This window comes from Hirsutella rhossiliensis (assembly GCF_020360975.1).
Source record: "Hirsutella rhossiliensis strain HR02 chromosome Unknown scaffold00004, whole genome shotgun sequence".
Taxonomy (NCBI): domain Eukaryota; kingdom Fungi; phylum Ascomycota; class Sordariomycetes; order Hypocreales; family Ophiocordycipitaceae; genus Hirsutella; species Hirsutella rhossiliensis.
Window position 1 is genome coordinate 326,397 of NW_025408670.1, and position 14,586 is coordinate 340,982.

Here is a 14,586-nt window from a genome sequence, read left to right on the forward strand (position 1 = left end):
CATCGAGAGCAAAGGAGGAGCATAGCATCTGGCACTGCGCATCGAATCTTTGCCAATCGTAGTGTATGGCGTTCGAATATGGATCTCGGGGTTGCGAGGGCCACTCGGATGACTGCTGAGTAGGTTTGCTGTTGGCTGCGGCGTCTTTGCGCGGGCGCTTCTTCCCAACGCCCACGCCCGAGCTAAGTGTGTAGGTGCAGACGCTTGAAGCGGACAAGCATCTGTCACAGCCTCGGATGTTGCCGCTGCATCTCAACTACAGTCCGCGAGTTAGCTGAGCAGTGTGGAGTCAAACCCATGGGATCACAGTCGACATAGACTCTGACGCGGACATGCCTTTCTCGCGCGGCACAGATCGCAGGCGGTGCGCGTGTATTCCTTGTAGTCGACCGACGACGGATGGTCCGAACGGCTGATGTACTCGTGGTTTTTTGTCGTTTCGTTGTACTTGAACGTCGCGAACATGGCGTTGCCTTTGACTCAAAGTGGCCCGATGCCAGGGACAAGTGTTGGTTTTGGTTTGGTGAGGCAACACGGCTAAAGTCCCGAGCCGAGCACACCTTGATTTGCAGCTGAGAGACTCACGATTTATCAGTCATCAAGGAGACGGTTGAGTCGAGTCACGAATGGGCTGACCGCGGCGTTCTTCCCCGGCCCGACTGGAGTGTGTAAGATGCACATGCACTCCGCTGCTACGCTGTTGCTGCGGCTTACCAACACACTTCTTCGAGTGGTCCAGTCTCCATACGAGGTGCTCAATATCGGCGACTTAGGGCTTTCACAGCGTGGCTTGGGTGGATAGCTCGCTCCGACAATTAGGCAAGCACACGACCGAGTGCATGTGCTGAGTCTCGGCATAAACATGTTCTGCAGGCCTGTCATCAAACGTCAAACGGTGTGGCTGTGACTGGTGGTCTAGATACCTGAATTCGCCCCTGGCATTGCATATTAGACATGGACATTCATGCTAGCAGATGCTCAGGTCGCACCTTGAGCCGCCTTGCCTTGCCTTACCATACCCACCTAGCAGCTACATGCGTTATCGAGGTTTGTCACGGTCGCAATTGCACTTTATTTCGACTCTGCAAGATACCCTTGCCAATCGTTCTGTTGTCTGTAAAGAAAGAGCTGGCAATGGGCGAAACGGCATCCCAGTTTCCTAATAATCAAGACAATAGAGTAACAGATTGGAGCCTTACGGTGAGACGTTAACTGTTGACATCCAACCGTTCCGCTCCCGGTAGCAATCGTCCTCTCAATTCACTAGGGCCGTTATTATTGACGTGCTTAAGCCGTCGACTCGTCATAGTTATGTCACATGCGGCCAGCATAAATTTGAATGTCGTCATGATTTTGATGTCGCTGCTGACGACATAACTATAAGTCAAGTTCTAAGCTGACTCCCTACACGCAACTGAAAGGTCAAAATACCTCATATCCCAACGTCACGCTATTTTACCCACCATGAACCGACAAAGGGCTGCCATGACGGCGGCTGCTGGTGCAGCCGTCATCGGAGTCGGAATGTACAGCAACACAAAAGGCCAGAAAGACGAGCCACAGGTGCAGCGACACAATGCTCACGTTAAGCGCGACATGGGGCTTTCAGGCGCTGGCGTTGGAGGGAACGCCATGACTGGAAGTACAGACATATCAGCCGCACCGCCGTCGTCACATAAGAACCTCGAGCGTACGACGCGGACCACAGCGGCAATTGAGAAGCTGCCGTCGGGCGGAGTGGGTGGCGGAGAAGGCGCCGGAGGAAGCAGTGCGCGCAAAATGCAGTTACCGACTGGATCTGGTCCAGACAACATGTCGCGGCGAGGGAAGGAAGACGATGCGCAGGTACCGCTCTGAGAATCCGGGCAGCTTGAGCGCCTATAGTAGATTAACACTGCGAATCCAGGGTACGTCCGCGGCTCGGAAAGCAGACTCGAAAGTTGCCCAGAATCCATCTGAGCACCCGGGCGTGCTAGGGTCTATACAGGGCTTTTTCGGGCAAGGGGGTACAAAGACTGCTAGTCCTTCTGATTCAGCAGGCCGCCAGAATACAAAAGGCATCAGTCAGATGGCAAGTGAGGTGCCGTCGAAGCGTGGACCGCCCGCCGCCTCGGATTAGCATCTTGGGGCGGGATCTCCGTTGGAGTGAAGTTTTGTTCATATTGCAGCCACTCGGGGATAGTTTATAGATACATAACTACACGGAGAATGCCATGCGCCTACTCTTGGAAAGCTTTGCTGATTCCATCCATGGCGCCGGGTCACATCGCAGGTCCAGCGGCGCGTACAAGGCGCCCAAGATCCCAACTCCTCAGACGACGTGGTCCGCTCTCAATAGTTCCCGTTTGGAATGAGAAATGCCTGCGTCGTATTCCAAGTGTTTGATGCCACTGGCGAAGTGCAAGACGGACGGAAACGCCAGGCCTAATTGATGGCTCCCTTGGCAAGGACCAGCGAGCGGGAAAACCGCAGTCACCAGACTTGGCGCTGCCTAGATGAAGCCCAAAAACACTTGGAGCGCTTATGTTCAAAATAAAATTTCCGTAGACGATAATGCCGATGCCGCAGCCTGTGCAAGGCATTGAGCTGGATGATCCGAGAAACGTCTAGTCCAGCTCGTAGACGCCAAGGTGCGGGCGGGGATACGGGGTCGTTGGAGACGCTCGCTTATGGGCATTCGGTCAGCCTCCTCCTGAGAGGATTTTTCTTGTCGTGGTGGGCCTGTTTGGACGAGAAGAACGTTTAGACGAGAAGTACATGAGTGAAGGGCGTGCCGAGTTCTCCTTCACAACCTCGTCTGACCGTATCAGACTTTGAACATTGAAGCCAATCAAGACTCCCCCAATTGGACGGACTAGTGGAACATTGTGACCAACGACAACGTGTGGCTTGGACGTTCCTTGGTCACGTTAGCGACCTCACGCCCGAGCACGCCAACACTGGCTGGGAACGGCATATACTGTACACGTGGTATGACACAAATCTTGACGAAAGCCCAAGCTGGCTGAGAGGCGATTCGTTAGTGCTTGAAGTGCTGCGAACTTTGCAGCTGTATTTCAGTATGTTGGCGTTACGAAAGTCTCTGAGCCGAAGCGCATACAGGTCCTGCGTGCAAATACCTGGTAAACGAGAGAAATTCACGAAGATTCCTTGACGAAAAGTTCTCTTGAGTCGAGCATTACCTGAGCATGTCATTGTCGCTTTTCTCACTTTCACGTCAGTGTTGTCTGAGCTTCTGCTGACAGCCATCGGGAGATGCGTGTTATCGCTCAACGAGTTATCGTTGAACGATTGTCGCCGAGATCGACGATTCGGCTTCAAGCATATAATAGTGACTTCTACAAGAAACTCGCTCTACTATCCCTACCTGAGGGGGATGAACTAAGGTACATGCCAGTACCTATGAGCCCATCCAGCACTTCGAACATAACCGATCGATACACGATCCAGAGCCCTGTCCGTTCGTAACAGAATTTCTCACTGCTGCGGGCGAGGATGAAGCTACACGCGTATCCTTCCCTTTGACTCGGTGCAGCGAAAAGAGTACGTATCTGTGAGGAAACCACTGGGTTGTGCAGGCAAAAGTGAAGTGACACTCCAACAGATGACCTGGCAGTGGACCCTATATGCCATGGGGATACTGGCGGAAGCTGACAGTATCACCTTGTTCCTTGGCCTCAAGCGAAATTTCTTCTCGTAGCGAGGATATACTCGACATACAGTCGATCAATAGCCTCGCACAGGGTTCTTCAAAGTCACGCACGTATCCTGCTCTTTGTGGAGGTTGCGGGACCAAGGACATGCCACTTATGGTTGCTCTGGATCTGCAGCCGGACTGTAGCCAACACCTAGTTTTCGATACTTATTGTGGTTGAATGATTCATGGCCTCAGCTGCAGTTCATTTCAGGTGGACCTATACCTTCCTCCAAGGAGGTCACTTCAGAAAGTCTTTTAGTCAATTCTTCGCCTCTCGGGTCAATTACATGAGACGCCGAGGTGAGCATTAGAAAGGCGATTATGTGGGAGACAATGTCTATTTCGACCAGAGTTACTCGTCCTATCATCGGAGCATCAGTCAACTCCCGCCCAATGTCCCGAGCAGACTTGAAACGGAGGACGAACACGACCGATAACTTCGGATGCTTGATCGCCGGGTGATATTGGCAAAATGCAGCTATTATGATCAAATCAGCCTTGACATGTCTAAAGCCACTTTGTATAGAAGAACACGAAAGCCCCCCAAGGATGGTTTGGAAAGGGGCAATGAGAGGAAACTAGAGTAAGGAATATGCGGTCTCTTTCGTATAATGTCTTTAGTTCCCTCCTTCAAGGAACAAGCAAGATGAAGAATGCAGAATGCTCAGACTAGGAAAAAATTTGACATTACAGGGCATGGCTTTTCCATCGCCCTGCAATGTCCTTTCTATAGTACATTCCCTTAAATCTTACACCTTCGATTCCTTTATAGGCAGAATTGACAGCGTCTTCAAGGGCGGCCCCCAAGGCAGCCACTGACAAAATTCTTCCGCCTGCCGTCTCCAGCCGCTCATCAACAAGTCTTGTTCCGGCATGGAATATCTGCTGTCCATGCGGCACGCTCTCGATAGTGATCGGATTTCCAGTCTCATGCGTCCCCGGATAGCCTCCCGAGGCGACGACGACGTTGCAAGCGTATCCTGGTCGGACGGCAAGAGTGATGCTGTCCAGAGTCCCCAAGGTGTAGGCGAAGAGCACAGAAGCGAGGTCTACATCCTCTGCCAAGAGCAGCATCATGGTTTGCGTCTCAGGATCTCCAAATCTAACATCGTACTCAAGCACTTTGGGGCCGGTACGTGTCATCATAACGCCTGTGAACAACATGCCTTTGAATGCGCGTTCTGGCCTTTGGGTTAGCCTTTCCAGCAGACACACATTGATATAAAAACACACCTTCGTCCCGCAAGCCCGCAAACGTAGGCTGAAGGATCTTATCTTCGATCCCAGCCAAGTATTTGGCGGAATTGAACGGCGTCGGTGCGTACACGCCCATGCCACCCGTGTAGGGCCCGGTGTTGCCTTCAAAGATCCGTATGTGGTCCTGTCCCGGGGGCAGCGTCTTTGTGGTCTTTCCATCGCTAAAGGTCAGGATGCTGATCTCTTCCCCTTCCATGAACTCTTCGATGACAACAGAAGACCCTGCAGAGTCAAATCTCGCTTTGACCATGATGTCGTCCAAGGCTTCGTATGCCGGGGGAGGATGACGCCCTTGCCAGCCGCCAAGCCGCTGGCTTTGATGACGGCGTGGTCTACATTTTGGACGTAGTCTTTAGCTTCCTTGACATCACCAAGGTTCTTGTACGCAGCTGTAGGGATTCCATGTCGCTTCATGAAGTCCTTGGCAAAGGTCTTGGATCCTTCCGGCTCGGCTGCTTCTCTGGCTGGCGCGAAACATGGCATTCCACCTAGAGAGGAGATTTGTTAGCTCGTGACGGGTTGCAGAGGCAAACAGCAAGCTCACTGTCGCGGAAAAAGCCTTCAATGCCCGCCACAACGTCGTCATCGGGGCCAACGACAACCAACCCGATTCGCATGTCCCGGGCGAGCGACACGAGAGCTGGATAGTCGAGTACGTCATTTCCAAGGTTGGAGACCTTGGCAAGGCTTGAAGCCGTGCCGCCGTTGCCTGGATACACAAAGACGTGCTCTACAGAGGGCGATTGGCCGAGTTTCTGAGAATCGCCGTGTCATTCTCATGAGTTCTTGTAGTGGGAGCGGGAACAGCACGCACCCATGCTAGAGATGTTCTCGGCCCCCTTTGCCAACCAACAGAACTCGTAGAGGCTGCTTGCTTGGATCCGTCAAGGCTGCGCCCACGATATTTAGTAATATCTGCAGGAAATGTGATTGTTGGGAGAGTGAACATGCAGATGGGCGTATCCTTTTGCACCTAGAGTTCGCGCCCCGTGCAGCTGACTTACGCGGACCAACACTCATCATTCCATTAAACTTAGTAAAAGCCTCGTCGTGAAATGAGTGTCATTTAAGACAACATATAAATGCGTCCAATAAGACTCGGAATGGGGAGATACTGATTGATAGAGAAGTTCGTGCCATGCTGAATGGACTTGAGCGGCGCCTGGATGTATCCTAGATTTCCTGCGAACAAATAGTGCTCCCTCTATCCAGATGCCCATCGTCCATGACTTCACCAAGACTCGTACTACGAGTTTCAATATCAGCAAAATGCACACCCACCTTCTGCGGTTTGGATATCAGTGGCTTTCGTCAAGTGGCCGGAAGCAATTCGGTGTCGCACACGTCTGACTCGATATGAGAGCATGTGCGTTCACTTCCATGATCCTGGCAATGCAGGCCTTACCGGGCGTTTAATGTTCAGTACGCTACAATGAAGAATCGATATGCTGAGAAAAATCCGAGCTAGGAGGCTGCTCAATTTTGTGTACATTGGCGTCAGCCTGATCATAGGGAGCCTTGCTCTCGCCTAGAAAATTGATCGACACCACTTCCCTCATCTACTCGGCCTGTCTTGGAAGAAGTCAATATTACAGAGCAGACATGATGGCGGATTTCACAGGGTAATAGAACGTCAAAGCGGTTGCATGTAGTGTCTGTTCCATCTCCTCCTCACGGAGCTATCCGCGTTCGTTGGAAAGAACGACCCCTCACTTTCAAGCGACATCATAATCAAGGGAGTTGAGGTGGCGAGGCTGCAAAACCAATAGCTGCTTCATCGAGGAAGTACCTCACCCTGACGTATTGAAATACAAAAGAGCCAACAAAATCAGAACTGCAAGATACTAAGCCTCTATGAGCGGATAAGAGTAATTTGAAGGTGTTGTGCACCGAGCCTCGGTGCGTCGCTACTCCTGTCCCCAATCACTCCGTCAGTTCCAGCTCCTCGACAATGCATGTGGCCTAACGAAACTCGTCGCCGTCCATCAGCTTCCGAACGACAGATCTGATCACTTCGGCATCCCGCAGCAGCAAGATTGAACCTAGAAGCCTATCCTTATCTTCCTTTCGCTTCTTCAGTCGCTCGATTTCGGCTCGCAAGTCGTCCTCCGTTTCGCCGGGGCAACGGGTGTCCAGACACTCTTCGTCATTAACCTCGCATCGCTGGCAAGGGCGTTTTCCGTCACACTACGAAAGTACATGAGGTGATTAGCAGCGTGATTCTCTGACTCGGGAGCTTTTCAACCCTTCTCATGTTAGAACGGCTTACCCTTGTTTGGTCGGTGCGACAGCGTTGGCGGGCTCTCCGTATCTGCTCACGACGGGTCATGCTTGGCCGTGAGAGCGCTCCATTACAGTCCAGATGAAAACGAGAACTAGGATATTTATATAGCCTCGCGCTCGCAATCGGTGTGCGGCCTACATGGTCAGCATGTCTCAGCAAAAGGCGCCAAGGCTGCAGCTTTTCACCACAGCACGCGAGTGGTCACGTAGGCATGACTTTTGCATGATACAAAGGGGCCGGACGAAAACCATTTGCTGGGATGCTTGTCATTTCTCACGCACATGGGTTCACTAGAGCTGCCACTTGCGCGTCAACCGCCTGTGATTATTGTGTGTTAGACTGTCTCTCAACCAGGGTTCCTTAGCCAAATCGGAAGAGATACATACGGTGATGTGTGTTAATGCCGTCACGATGACAGCAGCATGATACAGAACCACGCCGCTTCTTCACAAAGCTGGAAGATCGGCTGCCAAGGTGAGCCATCTACCGGCTCCCTGTGCCAGGAAGAAACTCGGACCTCCGGACGAGCTGATGACTCCGATTTTCGGGCTATGGGGGAAAATGTAACGAGGCAGCGAGGCAACCTTGCTGTAGATAACGTGTCACACTTGGTGAGCTCAACCCTGGTTGCTAGTGGAATAAGTGAAGAGCATTCTCCGTGTGTAACCGCACTGGAAATCCGTTGCGCCAATGAAATTGGGAGGAGTCTCGTCCGACGTATTGTCCGAAGGAGTGGCGAGGGTTGTGGCATATCTGATTCTACACGTGTATACGCATACGAGGGCAAAGACTAAAAGGAAGTGGCGGTCCAGCGATCACAAGGATAGAACACCCCCCTGCGAGTCACTGGTTTTGGTGTCTGCCTTTGCAAAAACACACATTCGGTCCATGAAGGCCATGCTACTCCATATGCCTACTGCATCGGCAGGAAGGCCCACAGGAAGGGGCAACTGAGGTCTAGAAGTATAGAGTACCCCGTCGGGGTCTCCATACACACGGGCCATTTCTAACTCTTTGCAGGCCGCATAAACGGACAACACTTCGCGTCTGGAAATGATCTTCTTTGGATTGCATGAACGGGATTTTTTTCTCGTGCATCATCTGATGCATTACATACCTTTGTAAGCTCAACCCCGAACGAAATCTACCGCGTCTTTATAAGCAGGTCACAGCTTTGTATGAGATTTTTTAGGGACGTCTGCTCACGGTCTCATGCAGCTGGGACCACCGCCCATTCGACGGTTCTGGGTGAAACTAAATCTCTTTGAGTAGGTCCGTAAGTCTGGAGAGGGAAAGAACCTGTCTATTAGAGAGAAGAGAGTAGTAAAGCACAGCACCCAACCATGAAGCTCACAACTCCAGCTACTAAGAATCCTCTTCCCATCCGGCTGCTTCTCTTTGTCGTGGCCATTGCTTCCGAAGTAGAGTAGATAAAATCACCCCAGCAGATAAAGATGCTTCTTATCCAGAACTTATACTGCCAGTTGGGAAACATGATTGAGTTCCTGTTTGACTTGGCGTCGATGAACCAAGACGTGCAGCCTGTGGCCCAGACTAGCTTTTTCGCCTTCGCTTGAACGTTATCAATGTCCCTCTGCTCGGCAGATGGTTTAACTTGGACGACATCATGTATCTTTCTCGCAATCGGGAGAGAATGTCTCGCGACGCCAGTTGCTCGTAAAATCGGCTTGATGACGCGCATGGTAAAGTTGATCTGGCACTCTGTAGTGTAGATGACTGAAAGATGGCCACTGAGGGTGTTGGGTCCCATCATGATGAAGAAGTTGGGAAAGCCAGCAAGGCATGTTCCCAAGTACGAGGACGGGCCCCGTCGCTAACTTCATTCCACTGCAGTACGTAGTGAGAGTAACATGAAGTAGAAGGGAAAAGCGGTAACGAACATGCTCTGTAATGCTGACGCCGTTTTCGCCGACAATCTCCATAGGTGCGAGGGGTTTCTGGGTATTGAAGCCATTGGCGAAGACGATGGCATCTGCGTTGAAAGTCCGCCCTCACCTGGTATGAACGCCGGACTCGAAAATGTTGGCGATGGAGTCCTTATAGACTAATTCGACGTTTTCGCGGTGCAGACAAGCAAGATAGCCGGTGTCATTCACCCGCCTTTTGCAACCAATTTCAGTCTCGGGCACAAGAAAGTCACGATACTTGGCCGGAGAATTTTCCCCGAATGTAGTCCGCGGCCTCCTTGGACCATTCTCTGCGGGTCTCTGCACCCGTTTCGACATCAAAGCCCCGAAAGTCCTTTTCTTTCTCCCAGTAGAGTTTGGCGCGGTAGAGTCGCATGGCCAGCGGCACCCATTTCATCGTCCACTTAAAGAGCGCAGAGTACTTCGGGTTAGGACGCTCCGCGAGCCAGTGAGCTTGACGGCCGAACTGGGTAATTTTCTTTGCTGCCCCACGGCCGTCGCTCATCACGGGAACTGCTTGCGTTGCGCTGCACCCATTACCTAGAATCATAATAAGCTTACTGCTGTATTGCTCGAGCCGAACGACATACCGATGACGATAACCTCTTTGTTAGTCCAGTTGAAAGAGTGATCCCACTTAGCCGTGTGAAACATCTTTCCCTGGAATGTCGATGCGCCGGGGACATCGAACTCTTTGGGCACAGATAGTGCTCCAACGGCCGAAACGAGGATTTTGCAGCAGCACTCGAAAGTTTCGGATGTCTTGAGATCGCGCAAGGAGATGGACCACGTTCCCGAAGTGGTGTTCCATGTTGCAGCCTCGACAGCGGTTTCTAGCCGCACGTTGCTTTCGATATTGTACTGAGCTGCGATGTCCTTGAAATAGGAATGTATCTCAGCCTACAACGCGAACTTTCGTGGCCAATAGGGATTAAGAGCGAAAGAATACGAGTAAAAATGAGACGGCACCTGCGTACTGTCCAGTGCCTGTGTAATATTCGTGGTCGCGGGACAACTCACATCGCATCCACAACCGGGGTATGAATTCATGTGCCAAGTGCCACCAATGTGGCCCGACTTTTCGACGAGTTGGAAGTTTCTTGTGCCATATTGGCGGATCAGTTGAATGGCGAAGCCAATTCCCGACATGCCAGCACCGATGATTAGAACGTCATGATAGTGATCCATGACGAGAAGCTCGGGAATAGTCAATTACTTGGCGAATGGACTTTCGTAGTAATATCGTTGACTTAAGGACAAGCAAAGGTATTGGAAAATGCAGCAATCTTCAGAACTTATATTGCCGTGAGCCGCATGTATGGACTGCTTTTCCTCCACAAATCCGCCAACCTTGGCTTATGCTCGCTCTATATGTAGAGACATAATCATATCAGTCAACTGCTGTAATTACTGGCCCGGACAAATGGCAACCCAGCCAGCATATTTCGTACAGGGGGAGGGACTTGTTTGTCAGAGCTAGGCAGAAACGGAGCGATTTGTCATGTCTTGTGAGGCACGTTTGTGGGAGGCAAACCCGCAAGATGCTAGCGGAACGGGTTATTGAGCCGAGATGAACCGTTATGGCGTCTATACATGTATGTACGTACGAGAATGTTGAGGTAAGTGAGCCATGTAAGTGGTTGCGGCACCACTATGGGTTACGGAAAACGATGAGCAAGAAGGCCAAAAAAACGCAAACTCGTGGATATAAATGCAGTTGAAATGATTCGTTTGCTAGTTTCGTATCCACTGGACTTGGAAAAGATCTACATTTTCTAAATATAACGAGCAATGTCATGCACGGACTTTGGCATCATGGGAGGAAAGCAAGCCGATTGGCTACCGTTACTGGAAAGTCTGCCGAGAGTTTGGCACCGCCGGTAATGGCGACAATTGACTTTCACACCACAAACCTTACGTGCAGCAGATATCGCATTAATAGAGGAATGCTATTGTGACGGATGAAGATCTGTGCATTATTCCAAGGACTTGTCCTTGCTCGAGGTCATTGCCACAAAATCCCCAGTCTTTCAACTCTTCGTCTTTGAGCTTGGCTTTTATTGGCTACGACGTAATAAGACCAACTTTGTCTTGTATACCCGGACTTGGAACTGTGCAAGACAAATCACCCGCCACGGCCTATTTCCAACGCTTCGCTGGCTTCTTAGTCAACAGCGCCGACACATGGAATAAGCTTCATGAACAGGAATTCCCGCTTAAGGCGTTCGGCGACTACGACGTTGACATTTAGGTTGAATGCAGCGTTGTCTGTTCCAACGATCTTCACGCTCTCCGCGGTGACTGGGCCCACGTCCTTACCCACCAGCCGTAGGTCGCAGTATGTATGACATTCGATCCCTCAAGAGCGCCCTCAACGACGGATCAGGTTATGATGGAGATGTCAAAAGGTCTAGGAGACCAGTTCTCGTGTAATCGAACTTGTTATAGGCTCCCTCAAGCATGTCTTAGACCCGTGTGATATGATCTAAAGACTTTAGCTGTTCTCATATATGCTCAGATTGAGTCGTCCCTGAGGTGGCATATATTTCAAACCCCCTTGTTTTATGTTCAGCTACTTAGTAGGGCCTGCCCAAGTGGTTCCATCTTCAAGCAATCTCCGTACCTCCGCATCTCCAACGTCCCCACTGCCCACACAGAGTCCAGCTCCCGGAGCAAGATCGGGGCCTGGATCGTTGAACACAGCCACTTCCCGCGTACGTCCCGCACCCACCTCAATCACTGTTCCGCCGACCTTGTCTTCGCTTTCAATGCAGCTGAGCATGGCTTCTGCCACCTCCAGTGGAGTCACCCAAACATCCCTGTTTTCATCTATGTTAGCCAGTTTGTCCGGGTTCTCCGTCCAGAGAGGCGTGCGAACGAAGCCTGGAGCGACTGCATTGACGCGAACTCCGTACGTATCGAGCCCTCCAAGAGATCGCACGAATCCCGATATGGCAAACTTTGAGGCAGCGTAAAGAGGAGCTCTGAAAACGGGGACCTGGGCTGCCACAGATGCAATGTGAATGATGCGCTTGGGGTTGCTCGGGGTAGTCTTGGCCACGATGGGGAACTTGGAGTTCGGCATTGATTTTGGGTATAGCCAGTGCGAAATAGCCATCTGAGTGGCTCGAATCGGATGAGTTAAATTAATGTCCATTAGAGCATAGTGGCCGGACTCCATTGTGTCCTTGCTCTCTCTTGAACCTGGAGGTCTCCAGAAACTCGACCATGTCGGCTCATACACCCCTGCTCCGGGGCACACGATATGAAAGTCGCCAAACTCGGTTAGAGCAGTGTCGAACATGTGGGAGAGTGCTGGCCAGGAAGTGACATCTGTTTCGACGTATATCGCTCGCGGGGACTTATGGCGGGACGCGTATCGAGAGACGAGGTCTTGGGCTTCCGGTCGCAGCGCGAGGTCTGCGAAGATGACATTGCAATTTCGGGACAAGAGGAGTTCTGCGAAGGCAAGATTGATACCTGATGTTCATTTTAGCATTTCCTCGGCCTTGTGAGAGGGTGGCGGTCGTGGACTGACCGGATCCGGCGCCTGTGACGATGGCTGTTTTGCCGGATACCATGAATGGCGCCGCTAATGTTGTTCGTTCCGCCATGATTGTGTAGAAAGGGGTGATGACGTTGTTGTTGTCGTAGTTGTTTGACTTTATGTCCAGTAAATCGCACGTGGACCGCGGTAGGGCGCCATTCGGCTTATGGTGACGTCGTATAAATAGAAACGGTTACAATGATGGGAAGGCATTTGCTAAAGCTCCCCCATGGTGCACCGCCTCATGATTGGTTCGGCTCGACTGCCCTTCCGGAGCATTACAGCCTGTTCCCCGACTTGTGACCCCTTGCGACTAAAACAGGGTCGTTTGACCCCCCGCCGCCTGTCTCCCTCGGCTGACCTGCCAGTATACCTACATAATGCACAAAGCCCGCCCCTCGTGCAGCGCGCTGCTGTTCGTCGCTCCCCACGCTTGTGCAGTGTTCCAGGCCGAGCATGCGGTCCTACTCAGGATGGTAGGTGTGGCGAGGCTCCACGTCACCTGGCCAGCATGTCTAATATGCTGCGACAGCTTGACTTGCCGACAGCGGAAATTGAAATGCGACGAGTCGAAGCCCCTCTGTGATAACTGCAGAAGGAGCTCGCGCGAGTGTGTCTTTCTAGATAGATCTATTTTCCGAGGCTTCGAGAGCCAACCGTCATCGGGCTGCAAGGGACTGTTTGCGGACAGCCAGGTCTGGCTCGAGGTCCCTCCACGACGTAGGTTAGTTACAATCCAGCCAAGACGGTGTACCTACCTAATGCCTAACCATGACGAGTCACATTCATCCATGTTCACGACTCCTATGAGGTCGAGTCTCCTCCGCCTCTGTTGCACCAACAGTCGGAAACGGAAATTTCGCCCCCTGCGTCCGCTGGGGTTTTAGCATCTCGTAGGTCTTTGACCAGAACGAGAGACGTCTTATAGAGCATCAGCCCGGGACGACATCGATACCCATGCCTGTGGGGGAGGATGGCTCGGCATCGACTGGTAGTAGCCCGGAGTGTCAAGCTCGTGAGAACATCATGGTCCTCCGATTATTAAGTCATTTCAAGCACGGCCCAGGCCAATGGTCAGTTCTCTTTAGCTCCAAGGTAGTCGTTGTGTTACGTTTCGCCGCCTGACCATCATGTAGGATGGATGTCTTTGATACTGGAGCCTACTTCTCTCACAAAGCCCCTGTCTTGGCGACAACAAGGCCACTCTTAAAATCTGCCATATGTGCGCTAGCGGCGAAGCATCTGCGGCATATACAACGTTGTCGGGGTTCATGTCATGGCCGGCCATCCCCAGCCTGCCGAGTGCTGTACGACTCATCTCAATCTGATGACAAGGTCGACTGGCAGTACCAATCCGCGAAGCACTACCACAAAGCAATCAGCCAATTGAAGACCGCAGTTCACCTCGGCCACTTTGATACCGATAGCATATCTAGGGAAGAGTTGTTTGCAGCCATTGCAATACTGTGCACATGTGAACTCATGGATGCTCCGGGGACGGCCTGGCGAGCCCACCTCAGTGCGTTGCCGCTGTTTAGCCAGGTGCACGAGCCCGGCTCGTCGCCATGCTCTCCCGTTGTTATTCCACGAGCGGCAATCTCGGGTCCTATATTTTGGAGCCCAGCGAGACAGGGCCTCCTTTGTGCTTGTACGGGCCACCCTGTCGACTTACACCTGAATATCTGACTGACGTTCGTTGCCTACCGAGTTATTAGTGAAACCCAAACGCGGCTCTATCTGGACGACGTTCGCCTATGGCAAAACGCAGGTCTGGTAACGGACGAGAATGGCAGCCCAGTTTCTTTCAATCCTGCAAGTGTAGGGGGTGTCCGTACCACGGCCGATGTTGAGGAGGATACGAGGGGCAATGAGA

General features: G+C 51.8%; 5 protein-coding genes across 5 annotated transcripts; 2 read left to right on the forward strand and 3 right to left on the reverse strand.

Annotated features, from left to right (window-relative positions):
* Window positions 1-1,464: 1,464 nt before the first annotated feature.
* On the forward strand, window positions 1,465-2,338 carry HRG_04212 (uncharacterized protein; the record flags this gene model as incomplete). Its single annotated transcript, XM_044862683.1, has 2 exons — window positions 1,465-1,845; window positions 2,273-2,338. 2 exons carry the CDS (start codon window positions 1,465-1,467, stop codon window positions 2,336-2,338), a joined length of 447 nt encoding a protein of 148 aa, XP_044721297.1.
* A 2,046-nt stretch (window positions 2,339-4,384) lies between these two features.
* Window positions 4,385-5,772, reverse strand: HRG_04213 (phosphoribosylglycinamide synthetase, ATP-grasp (A) domain-containing protein; the record flags this gene model as incomplete). The annotated part of the gene is made up of 6 exons (XM_044862684.1): window positions 4,385-4,878; window positions 4,931-5,268; window positions 5,340-5,442; window positions 5,499-5,594; window positions 5,689-5,709; window positions 5,769-5,772. 6 exons carry the CDS (start codon window positions 5,770-5,772, stop codon window positions 4,385-4,387), a joined length of 1,056 nt encoding a protein of 351 aa, XP_044721298.1.
* Window positions 5,773-9,395: 3,623 nt separating this feature from the next.
* On the reverse strand, window positions 9,396-10,354 carry HRG_04214 (pyridine nucleotide-disulfide oxidoreductase domain-containing protein; the record flags this gene model as incomplete). The annotated part of the gene is made up of 4 exons (XM_044862685.1): window positions 9,396-9,706; window positions 9,757-10,013; window positions 10,071-10,135; window positions 10,187-10,354. 4 exons carry the CDS (start codon window positions 10,352-10,354, stop codon window positions 9,396-9,398), a joined length of 801 nt encoding a protein of 266 aa, XP_044721299.1.
* Window positions 10,355-11,567: 1,213 nt separating this feature from the next.
* On the reverse strand, window positions 11,568-12,747 carry HRG_04215 (short chain dehydrogenase domain-containing protein; the record flags this gene model as incomplete). Its single annotated transcript, XM_044862686.1, has 3 exons — window positions 11,568-11,576; window positions 11,898-12,646; window positions 12,705-12,747. 3 exons carry the CDS (start codon window positions 12,745-12,747, stop codon window positions 11,568-11,570), a joined length of 801 nt encoding a protein of 266 aa, XP_044721300.1.
* Window positions 12,748-13,169: 422 nt separating this feature from the next.
* On the forward strand, window positions 13,170-13,923 carry HRG_04216 (fungal zn(2)-Cys(6) binuclear cluster domain-containing protein; the record flags this gene model as incomplete). The annotated part of the gene is made up of 5 exons (XM_044862687.1): window positions 13,170-13,189; window positions 13,246-13,433; window positions 13,493-13,606; window positions 13,760-13,786; window positions 13,850-13,923. 5 exons carry the CDS (start codon window positions 13,170-13,172, stop codon window positions 13,921-13,923), a joined length of 423 nt encoding a protein of 140 aa, XP_044721301.1.
* Window positions 13,924-14,586: the final 663 nt, after the last annotated feature.